At 40.3% G+C, this 14790-nt stretch overlaps 1 protein-coding gene across 3 annotated transcripts in view; it reads left to right on the top strand.

Annotated features, from left to right (window-relative positions):
* The window catches only part of LOC132820461 (interleukin-13 receptor subunit alpha-2-like), a 343536-nt gene extending 336278 nt beyond the window's left edge, over positions 1-7258 (top strand). For all 3 annotated transcript variants that reach the window (XM_060832616.1, XM_060832615.1, XM_060832614.1), the window contains 3 exons: positions 849-996; positions 4345-4474; positions 4821-7258. In XM_060832616.1, the coding sequence (XP_060688599.1) occupies positions 849-996; positions 4345-4474; positions 4821-4902 (360 nt within the window). In that variant the 3' untranslated portion in view covers positions 4903-7258. The remainder of the gene's footprint in view (positions 1-848; positions 997-4344; positions 4475-4820) is intronic.
* Positions 7259-14790: the final 7532 nt, after the last annotated feature.

Genomic DNA, 14790 nt, shown 5'->3' with positions numbered 1-14790 from the left:
AAGCAACTTCGCCCTGGGCAAAGCTGTCTCTTTGGATCTTACACATCTATCAAACATCTGTCCTAATGAATAACTGCCTTGATGCTTTGGGAAGGTTTGTGTTCTGTTTCAGTTCCACTTTTGGTTAAAGTTGGTTGACATAGCATTAATAACTCATTATTTGATGTCTGAAATGGGAGTGGATGATGGCTGGTTGTCTACATGCTGCATGTAGACTCATACGTATAAAATGTTAACCAGATTAGCTTCAGCTATGGATATCCTCAGAATATACTGAACTGGTTCACGTCTCACCTCTGAAAAGTGAGGATAACAGGAAGTAAACCATGAGGAAGACAAAACCATCAAAGAGAAAGATTTACTACCTTTCCCCATTCTTGGACAACAATGTGTCAAATATTCCGTTTCACCTTGGCTAGGTCTTTTTCCAAGCTGGATGCCAGCAAGGTCTCGTGGTGTCTTTCTCAAGATATGCGCCTCCTAATTTAACCCCATCATGTGCATCTTTTCATTCCTTCTTTCATCTTCTTTCAAAAGATTTACCCTGTCACTAAGAATATCCATTCCCCTTGCTCTGAAATCCCAATTGTGTTCATCCTTTCTATCGTTCTGAATGTGCTGCCGGTTTGAAAGTTATCACTGTTCAGTTTATTTGACACGGGCTGTTTGTTAGTAATCCAACAAATGTCACTTCTGCAAATCAATAAAGGGAAAAAGCCAGGTTGACTTTTCAATTGTAAATCCTTTGTCCGATGGTATAAATAACAACACTTGTTGGAAAGGTTTTAAACTGCATTCTGTAAGTTTACATACGTGGAATGTGTTTTAAAAGATTTCTTTGTCTCCAGGCTAAAGTCATTTCTGAGGGAGTTACCTCTACTACTTTGAATGCGACAACGAACACAATATACTGTGTCCATGTGAGAGCAGCTGTTAATATGTTCTGCGCTGATGATAGCTTTTGGAGTGATTGGAGCTCTGTTCATTGCTTAACAGGTATGTCCACAACAAGAAAATTTTGAGTTTTAGTGTAAGCAGCCTTTGTGCAATTCCACTACACAAACGTGACATTAAAATGAATGCAAATCTTTGCAATATTTCCACTATTTGTTGTATATTTAGTTCATATCACAATGTATATTGAAGCTTCAACCTATCATGTCAAATTAAGTATGTTAATCTTTACCTGAACATTTTCAGTTTGGACTGAGTTATAAAAAGCATTATAAAATCATAAAAGTTAATTAAAATTAACTTCATTTGGGAGTGACTGCCTCGATGTAAATAGGGCAGATGGATTAAAATAGCTGGCCGTCAAGGAATTTGTTGTGGAATGTCAGGATTATAATGGTAAGCCATTGATTATCATTCTGCAACCTAAATTATAAGCAAACAAAAAAAACCTTAAGTTCCCAGACTCTGAAAGATCCTTCTGTAATCTTTCCATTACATAAAGAATTCCATTAGAAAATGGCCCTTCCATGCAAAATGTGGAAAAGTCAATATTTCAAATTATATTTTTCTTCCTGTTCATTCATTCATTGGTTATGGGTATCGCTGGCTGGGCCAGCAATTGTTGCTCATCCCTCATTGCCCTTGAAAAGCTTGATGGCTTCCTTCTTGAACTACTGCAGTCCATGTAATGTAAGCACTCCCACAGTGCTGTTAGGAAGTCCTAGAATATTGACCCAATAATACTGAAGAAACAATGATATATTTCCAAGTCAGGATGGCATGGTGGGTAATTTGCAGATTGTAGTGTTCCTATGTATCTGCTGCTCTTGTCCTTCTAGGTGAAAGTGGTCATGGATTTGGAAGGTGCTATTTAGGAAGCCTTTCTGAATTTCTGCAGTACATCTTCCAGAGGATATACCCTAACAGTGGATATGGTGTCAATCGATCAGCCTGCTTTGTCCTAGAAATAATGACCATTAGCCCTTTGACATGTAGTCATGACTGATGATTCAACTGAGTATCCTATTCCTGCTTTCTTCCCATAGGCTTTTAGCTCTAAGAACTATATCAAACTCCTTCAAAACACTCAATGTTTTGGGCTCAATCACTTTCTGACAGAGAATCACACCCAAGACTCTGTTCAAAGAAATTTCTCCTCATCTCAGTCCTAAATGGTCTACTCCACATCTTTGATGAGAAAGTGAGGTCTGCAGATGCTGGAGATCAGAGCTGAAAAATGTGTTGCTGGAAAAGCGCAGCAGGTCAGGCAGCATCCAAGGAACAGGAAATTCGATGTTTCGGGCATAAGCCCTTCATCAGGAATGAGGAAAGTGTGTCCAGCAGGCTACGATAAAAGGTAGGGAGGAGGGACTTGGGGAGGGGCGATGGAGATGTGATAGGTGAAAGGAGGTCAAGGTGAGGGTGATAGGCCAGAGTGGGGTGGGGGCGGAGAGGTCAGGAAGAAGATTGCAGGTTAGGAAGGCGGTGCTGAGTTCGAGTATATAGCAACCTGCAATCTTCTTCCTGACCTCTTTGCCCCCATCCCACTCTGGCCTATCACCCTCACCTTGACCTCCTTCCACCTATCACATCTTCATCGCCCCTCCCCCAAGTCCCTCCTCCCTACCTTTTATCTTTACCTGCTGGACACACTTTCCTCATTCCTGATGAAGGGCTTATGCCCGAAACATCGAATTTCCTGTTCCTTGGATACTGCCTGACCTGCTGCGCTTTTTCAGCGACACATTTTCAGCTCCACATCTTTGACCCCTAGTTCTGGACTCGGTGAAAGTGAGGACTGCAGATTCTGGAGATTAGAGTTGAGAGTGTGGTCATGGAAAAGCACAACAGGTCAGGCAGCATCCGAGGAGATGGAAAATTAACATTTTGGGCAGATTTCCTTCAAGCTGCTGTGGTAGCTATGGTCTCACCCAGGCCCTGTACAATCACAGCAAGACCTCCCTGCTTCAGTATTTGAATCACCTCATTATGAAAGCCAATATCCCACTTACCACCTTCACTGCCTGCTGCACCTGCATGCAAGCTTTCAGCATCTGTGACAAGAAAGTAGAATTAATGATTCAGGTCCAGTTCCCCTTCTCCAGAACATTGTACCTCCCCCATATCCAATTGAGATAGTAATCTGCCTTTGTGTTCTTTTCTCTAACAAAATGAATAACCTCCTGTTTATCCACATTATACTTCATCTGCTATGCATTTGCCCCCTGACTCCACTTGTCTGAATTACATTGATGCATCGCTGCACCTTCCTCACTGTTCACCTTTCTGCCTTTGCACCAGTTTTGTGCTATCCTGGATTTTGCCAGGCTGCTTGAGTGTTGTTTGAGCTGCACTCATCCAGGCAGCTTCAGTGTATTCCAAGACACTACTGTCTTGAAGATGGTGGACAGGCTTTGAGGATTTACAAGCAATACGCCTAGCCTCTGACCTGCTCCTGTAACTAGTATATTTATATGTCTAGTTCCATTGAGTTTCTGGTCAATGGTAACCTCCAAGATGTCAATAGTGAGGGATTCATTGATGGTAACACCATTGAATATAACAGGCTGAAGGATAGATTCTCTTGTTAGTGAAATTGATTGCCTGGCACTTGGCATGAATATTATACCCCACTTTTATCATCATAAGCCTAGATATTGTCACCATCTTGTTGCATTTGCACGTGGACTGCTTCAGTATCTGAGGAGTCCAAATGGTGCTGAACATTATGCATCATCAACAAACATCTGACTTTTGAGGTTATGGAGGCAAGGTCATTGATGAAGCAGCTAAAGATGTTTGAGGACATTACATTGAGAACAGCTGCACATATGTCCTGGAGCTTCTTTTGTGCTGGGTGTGACTTTAACCAGTAGAGGTTTCTACCCTGAACTAACATTGACTTGTCTTGTTTGGGATCCTTGGTGCAATCTTGGGGACGAAAGGTATCTCAGCCAACTGTATCAAATTGCCAAAGTAATGTGTGTTCACTGAACCAGTTTTGTATTTGTACAAAATCAAATCTTTCCAAAGATGTGAAAATCTTTTTATTGCTTTCATTTACATCAACTTTGAATCAAAATAATATTAAGAAGGTGAAGAATTCTTTTCTAATAAATCATTTAGGTTGTGGAAAACATATGTTAGCAACTGAGTGTGACCAATTTTAATAAGAAAATTAAAGTTTCTCAGCACTGATAAGTGATTTAAAGAAGCTGCTAATGATGGGGGTTGTCATAATTCCAGTATTTATTGAAGTAGTCTTTGGAATTATCAAGTGATTTTGTCTGAAATACCAGATAGAGGTATAAAATGAAGTAATCAATAAAATATTACTGCCATCAATTTATTCTTGATTAAACTAAACTGATTTCTGATCTCTACCTGCAGTCCGTTCAGAAGGTGAAGACAATGTGACCATCCAACTTAATGCAGCAAAACTGGTTGTCCTCATAGCTTTAATGTCAATCACATTGATACTAACTCTGAGTACTATTTACTGCTGGATCAGATGGAAGAGGTATGAACATGTAATATAATGGCAATATGGCCAGTTCCAATTATTTTAACATCAAATTAGACATGGTTTTTAAAATATGTTGAATTCTACATGATATAACGTAATTTAATATCATAAATATTATTATCATTCAGGGTCCATTTAAAAGTTACTTCTGTTAAATATAAAATGTTGTACCTTTTGTCCTCTGTTTTTGTTTTTACAAAGTGTGAAGGTACATAAAGATCTGTATCATGTTTTAGTCCAAAATGACTTCAATGTCTGATGCATATTATGTTTAACCCACTTCCTATTGAGGTGTAGTCGTAAATATTTACATGATTTTTTTTTTATCTTGCTATCACAGATTGATTGCAAAGAAGAAACTTAACAGGTTGCTCAATGACAACATCAAGGACATCAAAAAATGCATCCATATAAACTATTAAAATATTGCTCAAACTGACTGAGTACTGCTGAATTATGGTAGCTCCCAACTGCTGCATAGGAAATGTATAACTTTTTCAACTTGCATCTTAAGTTATTCAAGAACCTATAAAAATTCTATAAAACCTTAAATATTTGTAGCACATATAGCAAGCACTGACAAACTATTCCATTAAGCTAACCCTTAGTGTAACTCCCATGGTATTGTTTATAAATGATGCAAAGTGTGGACTTCAGTTATGATGACATAACCATGCAAAGATAAAGGGAACATGGTCCATGTTGCCTCCATTATGGCAATATCAACTCCAAAGATTTGATCTGTTTCTCCTATAATGCCTCCTTAAGGTCCACTATTGTGAAGGTTGTCTAAATGGGTCACAGGTGTGGGAGTTGTTGACAAAGCTAGCATTCATTGCCTATTCCTTAAGGTGATGGTGAGCTGCCTGTCTGAACTGTTGCAGTCCATGGGACATTGCAAGATTTTGACCCAATGACCGTGAAGGAACAGTAAGAAAATTTCCAAGTCAGAATGAAGCAGCTAGGAGGCCTACTGGCAGGTGAAGATGTTCCCATGTGCCAACTACCCTTGATTTTCTAGGAGATGGAGGTTGCTAGTTTGGAAAGTATTCCTGAAGAAGTCTTGATGAGTTGGTGCAAACATTGCTCTAGTGGTGGAGAAAGTGAATACTTCAAGTGATAGATAAGTTACCTTTTTAAAACTTATTTAGAGGATATGGGCTTTGCTGACTGTATCAGCATTTATTGCTCATCTCTAGCTATCTTTGTGAGGGTGATGTGCCTTCTTGAATCATTGCCAACCATGTGGCATAGGTACACCTCTAATGCTGTTGGGGAGCGAGTTCCAGGATTTCGGAACCAGAGACAGTGAAGAAATAGTATATTATTTCCATTTTCAAGGGGCTGAGTGGCTTGGAGTTGAACTTGCAGAGGCTGGTGTTCCCATGTAAATGCTGCCCTTGTCCTCCTTGGAAGTGATTGTGGGTTTGGAAGGTGCTGTCTAGGAAGTGTCATTGCGCTGCTGTGTTCTGAATGGTGTCAAGCTTCTTAACTATTGTCAGATCTCAACTCATTGAGGCAAATGGAGAGTATTCTGTCATGCACTGCTAACTTAGCTAGTTATGTAATTGGTTACTTTTGGAAGCTGAGTGCCAGGTGTTATCATGAAACCAAATGATAGGATTTATTTTTGTGACCCTGTTTTTTAAAAGAATATGTAGGTAGGACTTTTTTTTTATGTTTTATACAAAATAAGCTTTTTGAACATTGCTTTATATCAAGAAGGTTTTTAAATATGATTCTTCCTCATTGGCGAGGAGTCAGATACTCTGCTTTTTTTAAACTACATAATGCAAAATGAGCCTTTTTTTCATCGTTGAAAAACAATGTCCCTTTGTGTACATAATGTCTGAAGACAACTAAATCACTGTTCAGATGGTAATTTATAGCCCTGTGTTTTTAATTCTTGGCAAGCTTATTAAGGTCAAACAAAAGCCATTTAAGTTGTTATTTGAAAACACAAGTGCATTGAATGTGAAATGTGACAAAATGGAAATGAGTTAAATGTGCTTTATTGTGGAGTTATTTGTGTTTTTTTTTAAAAAGCCATTTGTAATTTTAAATGGCCATTTATCAAATACGTACATGATCCAAAAACATCAGATACTGTTTGTGTGACTGCATTATTGTCCTTTATTATCAAACTTCTGTAGGAAGCAAAATAACTAAAAAGCAAATGAAGTAGGTGAACAAGATAATTGTTGATTATGGTTTGTAATCATTTGTAATTCCATCCTACTCCCCTGCTTCATGACACTGTGTCAAAAGTTTAGTTATGGAAGTTTGTTGGAGCAATATTAGCAGCAAAACTTCCAGAAGATTTCCTACTCCATCTCCTTGAAAAGTTAACAGGCACAAAACTTTCTATCAGAGGCAATGATGCTCATGTCTCTGAGAACTGTCCAGGTTGCTTCACCTGAAACCAAATTCAATTGTTAGAGTATTAAATGATAAAATGCAAAGCCATTTGTACAAAGCCAAGTCCCAAAACAAAATGTAATGAAGTGAATGGTGCTTTTAAAGTGGAAGAATGTTGAATAGGATAGCAGAAGAATCTGCATTCCTCTTCCATGTGTCTTGGAAGCTACCAACAGTTAGAGCAGACTGTAGTCTGCTATCATATTCAAACCATTTAAAATACTTTGTAGAACAGTTTTCCAGTGAAAACGTGAAGCTTTACTAATGTAAATCTGACAGTGTAAAGTTGTACTTTTTGATATCATATGTATTTGCCATTAAAATGTAAAGGAAACTTTCAAATAAAATCTATTTCTTCAATGCATTGGCTACTTGGATTAAGTTTGGATTATACCTTTGAGTTCCATTATGTGAAATGTATTTCACAAGAATGCTATTTTTCATCAGGTTTTTGTTCTGGATTCAGGGAGTGGAAAAGGAGGCAATTTCCTAATTTTCAATTCTCAAAATGGGGTCACAGTTTTGGTGGAGGGGTGTAGTTTAGGAAGCACTTCATAAATGCATCAAAACTATTTGTCTCATCTGTTTGTTGTAGGCAATGTCATGAGCTATGTCTGGAAAAACTCAGCAGATACGGCAGCATCTGCGGAGAGAAAGCAGAATTGGTGTTTTGGGTCCAGTAAGCCTTCTTCAGGTCTTGCATTTTGGAAAGTTACATTAAGGTCAAAGTCTCATGGTGAACTGTAGGACCTTAAAGGGGTGTTCTGGAACAGAATAATTTTGGATTTCAAGTGCACTGTTCTTTGAAAGTGGAGTCACAGACAGGGCAGTGAAGATGGCTTTTAGCACACAAGCCTTTAAATTGGTCAGGGCATTGAGTATAGAAGTTAGGAAGTTATGTTGCAGTTATACAGGACGTTGGTGAAGCTGTATTTAGAGTACATAGAACCTCGATTATCTGAATGAGATGGGCAGGGAGTTTTTTTGGATAATTGATTGATTGATCATTCGAACTATCTGATTGTAAACAAGCAGTAATTTGAGTATCGGTTATCCGGTAATGCGCGCCGTAATGCTGTTTAACTGATAACTGAATGCTGAGTTGCCTAATGCAGTTTTTAATGGGACCCTGAGACCTTGTTTGGATAATCCATGTGGTACTGTATTGTGTTCAGTTTTGGCCACCTTGTTAAATGAAGGATGTTATTAACCTGGATAAGACCCAGGGAGAGAGTGCAGAAGAAATTTACAAGGATGTTGCCAGGATAAAGGATCTGAATTATAGGGAAAGGTTGGACAAGCTAGGACTTTTTTCTTTTGAACGCAGGAGAAAGAGAGGAACTTTTTATAGAAGTGTATATGACCATGAGGGGCATGGATAGGGTGAATGCTTTTCGTCTTCTTCCCAGGGTTGGGGATTTGAGGACGAAGGGGCATCAGTTTAAGGTTAGAGGGGAAAGAAAAAAAAGGAATCTGAGGAGGAGCTTTCTTTTTAAAACACAGAGGGTGGTACGCATATGGAATGAGCTGCCAGCAGAAGTGGTTGATGTGTGTACATTAATGACATTTAAAAGGCATTTGGACAAATACATAGATAGGAAAAGGATTAGAAGGATATGGGCCAAGTGCAGGGAAATAGGGTCGGTGTGGATGGACATTTTGGTATGAACCAGTTTGGGCAAAAAGTGCCTGTCTCTGTAAGACTCTGACTCTAACAATTCTGAAGAATACAATTCCATTGTACAATATGATACAATTCAAAACAGCACAGGGACAGGCCCTTCGGCCCACTAAGCCTGCGCTGACTCTTAACTCTTAAGACATTAGCTCTGCTTTCTCTGCACTGATGCTGTCTGACCTGCTGAGTTTTTCCAGCAATTTCAGATACTTGTTTCTGATTTCCAGCAACTGCAGTTTTTTTTTAAATCTGAGAAGTCTCTGCATTTTCACATTTTGTGAAGCACAGAGCAGACTGCACACCATTCTATCTGCTTAAATAATGTTTGTTTTTCAGCTTCACCATTTTACTTAATGTTTGGAATGATTTTGCAACTGTGAAAACCTGATAAATCTAGATCAGCACAAAGATTCCTTTTATTCTCTGCTTTATCTTTTCTTTGATATACAAGCTTGATTCGATTTTGATTTAACACCCAGATTGATGTGCCAGGAGTTGAGAATAGTTCTTGTATTCATAAGCTTTTTGTGATTTCTGTTACCAACTAATGCTGCACTTATTACAATGTATTAATTTATTTTTGGATAAAGCAGGCAGTAAATTTACTCAATAAATTGGGATGCGGGGGGTGGGGGGGGAGGTGACCAGGTGATGCAAATCCAGACAAAATAACTTTTACCCTGACATGGTTTCCTGGCTTTAGACACAGGAGCTGGTGTACGGGAGAAGGATTCACATTTTTTGGATCATTGGAAGCTGGTTTGGGGTAGAACTGACCTGTATAAGAAGGATGGATTGCACCTAAATTGGAAGGGGACTAATATACTGGCAGGGAGATTTGCTAGAGCTGCTTGGGAGGATTTAAACTTGTAAGGTGTTGGGGTGGGACCCAGGGAGATAGTGAGGCAAGATTTCAACCTGAGACTGGCACAGTTAAGAACAAAGGAGAGTCAAACAGTCAGAGCAGGCAGGGACAAAGCAGAACAAGGTTGGATTGATATATTAAACTATTTATTTCAATGCAAGAGGCCTTACAGGGAAGGCAGATGAACTCAGGGCATGGTTAGGAACATGGGACTGAATATCGTAGCAATTATAGAAACGTGGCTTAGGGATGGGCAGGACTGGCAGCTTAATGTTCCAGGATACAAATGCTACAGGAAGGACAGAAAGGGAGGCAAGAGAGGAGGAAGAGGAAGGCGGGTGGTTGGCATTTTTGATAAGGGATAGCATTACAGCTGTATTCATGGAGGATATTCCCGGAAATACATCCGGGAAAGTTATTTTGGGTGGAACTGAAAAATAAGAAAGGCAAGATCACCTTATTGTGATTGTATTAGACCCCCTAATAGTCAAAGGGAAATAGAGAAACAAATTTGTAAGGAGATCTCAACTATCTGTAAGAATAATAGGGTAATTATGGTCGGGGATTTTAACTTTCCAAACATAGACTGGGACTGCCACAGTGTTAGGCGTTGAGATGGAAAGAAATTTGATAAGTGTGTACAAGATAATTTTCTGATTCAGTATGTGGATGTACCTACTGGAGAAGGTGCAAAGCTTGACCTACTCTTAGGAAATAAGGCAGGGCAGGTGACTGAGGTGTCAGTGGGGGAGCACTTTGGGGCCAGCGACCATAATTCTATTAGTTTTAAAATAGTGATGGAAAAGGATAGACCAGATCTAAAAGTTGAAGTTCTAAATTGATGAAAGGCCAAGTTTGATGGTATTAGGCAAGAACTTTTGAAAGCTGATTTGGCGCAGATAAAGGGACAGCACGGTGGCACAGTGGTTAGCACTGCTGCCTCACAGCACCAGAGACCTGGATTCAATTCCTGACTCAGGCGACTGACTGTGTGGAGTTTGCACGTTCTCCCCGTGTCTGCGTGGGTTTCCTCCGGGTGCTCCGGTTTCCTCCCACAGTCACAAAGATGTGCGGGTCAGGTGAATTGGCCATGCTAAATTGCCCGTAGTGTTAGGTAAGGGGTAAATGTAAGGGTATGGGTGGGTTGTGCTTCGGCGGGTCGGTGTGGACTTGTTGGGCCGAAGGGCCTGTTTCCACACTGTAAGTCTAAGTCTAAGTCTAAGACAGCTGAAAAATGGGAAGCCTTCAGAAAGGAGATAATAAGAGTCCAGAGAAAGTATATTCCTGTCAGGGTGAAAGGGAAGGCTGGTAGGTATAGGGAATGCTGGATGACTAAAGAAATTGAGGGTTTGGTTCAGAAAAAGAAGGAAGCATATGTCAGGTATAGACAGGATAGATCGAGTGAATGCTTAGAAGAGTATAAAGGCAGTAGGAGCATACTTAAGAGGGAAATCAGGAGGGCAAAAAGCGGGCATGAGATATCTTTGGCAAATAGAATTAAGGAGAATCCAAAGGGTTTTTACAAATATGTTAAGGACAAAAGGATAACTAGGGAGAGAATAGGGCCCCTCAAAGATCCAGAAGGGGGACTTAGTGTGGAGCCGCAGGAGATGGGGCAGATACTAAACAAGTATTTTGCATCAGTATTTACTGTGGAAATGGACATGGAAGATAGAGAACATAGGGAAATAAATGGTGACATCTTGAGAAATGTCCAAATTACAGAGGAGGAAGTACTGAATGTCTTGAAACACATTAAAGTGTATAAATCCCACGACCTGATTAAGTGTACCTTAGAACTCTGTGGGAAGTTAGGGAAGTGAGTGCTGGGACTCTTGCTGAGATATTTGTATCATCGATAATCACAGGTGAGGTGCTGGAAGACTGGAGGTTGGCTAAAGTGGTGCCACTGGAACTATAGACCAGTGAGCCTGATGTCGGTGGAGGGCAAGTTGCTGGAGGGAATCCTGAGGGACAGGATGTACATGTATTTGGAAAGGCAAGGACTGATTAGGGATAGTCCACATGGCTTTGTGCATGGGAAATCATGTCTCACAAACTTGATTGAGATTTTTGATGAAGTAACAGAGGATTGATGAGGACAGAGTGGTAGATGTGATCTATAAGGATTTCAGGAAGGGGTTCGACAAGGTTCCGTATGGGAGCCTGGTTAGGAAGGATAGATCTCACGGAATACTGGGAGAATTCACCATTTAGATACAGAACTGGCTCAAAAGGTAGAAGACAGAAGGTGGTGGTGGAGAGTTATTTTTCAGACTAGAGGCCTGTGACCAGTGGAGTGCTACAAGGATTGGTGCTGGGTCCACTACTTTTCATCATTTACAAAGATTATTTGGATATGAGCACAAGAGGTATAGTTAGTAAGTTTGCAGATGATACCAAAATTGGAGGTGTAGTGGACAGCGAAGAAGGTTATCTCAGATGATAACAGGATCTTGATCAGGTGGGCCAATGGGCTGAGAAGTGGCAGATGGAATTTAATTTAGATAAATGCGAGGTACTGCGTTTTGGGAAAGCAAATCTTAGTAGGACTTATACATTTAATGGTAAGGTTTAGGGAGTGTTGCTGAACAAAGAGACCTTGGAGTGCAGGTTCATAGTTCCTTGAAAGTGGAGTCGCAGGTAGATAAGATAGTGAAGACAGCGTTTGGTATGCTTTCCTTTATTGGTCAGAGTATTGAGTACAGGAGTTAGGAGGTCATGTTGTGGCTGTATAGGACATTGGTTAGGCCACTGGTGGAATATTGTGTGCAATTCTGTCTCCTTCCTATTGGAAAGATGTTGTGAAACTTGAAAGGGTTCAGAAAAGATTTGCAAGATGTTTGCAGGGTTGGAGGATTTGAGCTATTGGAAGAGGTTGAATAGGCTGGGGTTATTTTCCCTGGAGCGTTGGAGGCTGAGGGGTGACCTTATAGAGATTTATAAAATCATGAGGGGCATGGATTGGATAAATAGACAAAAGGTCTTTTCCGGGGGGTGGGGGAGTCCCAGAACTAGAGAACATAGGTTAAGGGTGAGAGAAGAAAGATATAAGAGAGAACTAAGGGGCAACCTTTTCACACAGAGGTTGGTACGTATGTGGAATGAGCTGCCAGAGGAAGTGGCTAGTACAATTGCAACATTTAAAAGGCATCTGGATAGGTATATGAATAGGAAGGGTTTGGAGGGAAATGGGCCAGATGCTGGCAGGTGGGACTAGATTGTGTTGGAATATCTGTTCGGCATGGATGAGTTTGACTGAAGGCTGTTTCTGTGCATCTCTATGACTCTGTGACATGCTTGATAATATAATTGTATTTTTAATAAATAATTTTCCTTTTAAAAACACATTCTGAACAAGGCTTACTGGCCCTGAAATGTTAATTCTGTTTCCTTGGCTGCAGATGCTGCTAGACCTGCTGAGTCTCCAGTGATTTCTATTTGTTTCAGTTTTCTAACATCCACAATTCTACATTTTATTGAAGGAATCTTTCTCACACACACACACACACACACACTTTGTGTATCACTGCTCTAGTCTGTAGCTTGTTATTTCTTCCTATGTCTCCTTTGCGGCTGTGTCTCTCAGTGAGAGACTGCAAGATGAACATTTTGTCATTAATGCAGTATATTGTCTGGTTTGGTTGCATCCAAGTATAAAACGCAGTTCAGAACTATTGTGGTCCAAACCTTTGCCATTTTAAGTCATGTAACAGCAATAATCCAGTTCCATAAAATGCACTTCCTCCTGAGAATAATGATTGTCTGTGACCAAAAAAAAACTTTTCTGATCCCTCACGTACACTACACCATGTAATTTCATGAGAAACGAAGACAATGGGCCAGATGTTCCAATTATTGTCAGAACAAGTTTAATTGACTGCAATCCACTTAAAATTACTTACTCCTGTGTTGCTACTTTTTCTGTCTCGAATTCGAGTCTAGCCTGTCCCAAATGCCTCCATCAGAGGAAGCTGGAGAGAAACATATCCTGTCAGGAGCAGCATTGCAAGCCAAGATTAATCTAACTTCACACATCTGCTGCTGTATTTTGAGAATTAAATGTTTAATTTAAATTTGACAGACGTTTAGGAACAGTAAGTGAGAGGACAGATTGCCAGGTGGCAAGAAAAGAGGAACTTTTTCAGACACAGGAGAATTGCCAGTTGAAAATTTTAATTACCTGGGCAATTACTTCACAGTCGGCTGCTAAGTCCCAATCTGGTTTAGACTGCTGCAATGGCTATCTGCTCATTGGAATACCTGAATTGATATAGAACATAGAACATAGAAAAATACAGCACACTACAGGCCCTTCGGCCCTCGATGTTGCGCCGATCCAAGCCAACCTAACCTACACTAGCCCACTGTCCTCCATATGCCTATCCAATGCCTGTTTAAATGCCCATAAAGAGGGAGAGTCCACCACTGTTACTGGCAGGGCATTCCGTGAACTCACGACTCGCTGAGTAAAGAATCTACCCCTAACATCAGTCCTATACCTACCACCCTATTACCAATGTTAAAGTTAGCCTGAAACAAAATAGCATCTTTACAACTTTTGAATATGAAGATAGTGTTTTGGATCACACAGTGGGTAACCTTTTAACAGAAGGCCTAGGAGCAGGAGTAGGCCATCTGGCCCCTCGAGCCTGCTCCGCCATTCAATATGGTCGTGGCTGATCTTTCCATGGATTTAGCTCCATTTTCCCACCCTTGCACTCTCTGTCCCTTAATTCCTTTATTGTTCAAAAGAAAAACTCTTATCTTTGCTTTAATAATGTTTATTGAAGTAGCATCAAGTACTTCACCGGGCAGGGAATTCTATAGATTTACAACCCTCTGGGTGAAAAAGTTCCTTCTCAATTCAGTCCTCAATCTGCTCCCCCTAATTCTGAGGCTATGCTCTCTTCTCCTAGTGTCCCCTGTCAGTAGAAACATCCTCTCTATGTCTATCTTATCTATTCTCTTCATTTTATAGGTTTCTGAACTTCAATGAATACATTCCCAGTCTACTCAGTCTCTTCTCATAAGCCAACCCCCTGAAGTCCAGAATCAACCTAGTGAACCCCTATGTACCACCTCCAGTGCCAGTGCATCCTTTCTGAAGTAAGGAGACATAAGCTGCACTCAGTACTCCAGATGTGACCTCACCAGCACCCTGTACAGCTGCAACATAACCTCATTGCCTTTAAACTCAATCCCTTCAGCAGTGAAGGACAAAATTCCATTTGTATTCCTAATTACCTATTGTACCTGCAGACCAACCCTCTATGATTCATGCACAACAACACTCAGGTCCCTCTGCAGAGCAGCATGCTGCAACTTTTTACCATTCAAGTAATAGTC

Source organism: Hemiscyllium ocellatum, chromosome 11 (genome assembly GCF_020745735.1).
Source record: "Hemiscyllium ocellatum isolate sHemOce1 chromosome 11, sHemOce1.pat.X.cur, whole genome shotgun sequence".
In the NCBI taxonomy this organism is placed as follows: domain Eukaryota; kingdom Metazoa; phylum Chordata; class Chondrichthyes; order Orectolobiformes; family Hemiscylliidae; genus Hemiscyllium; species Hemiscyllium ocellatum.
Note: the sequence above shows the minus strand (reverse complement) of the source record. Positions and strands in the feature narration are given on the sequence as shown.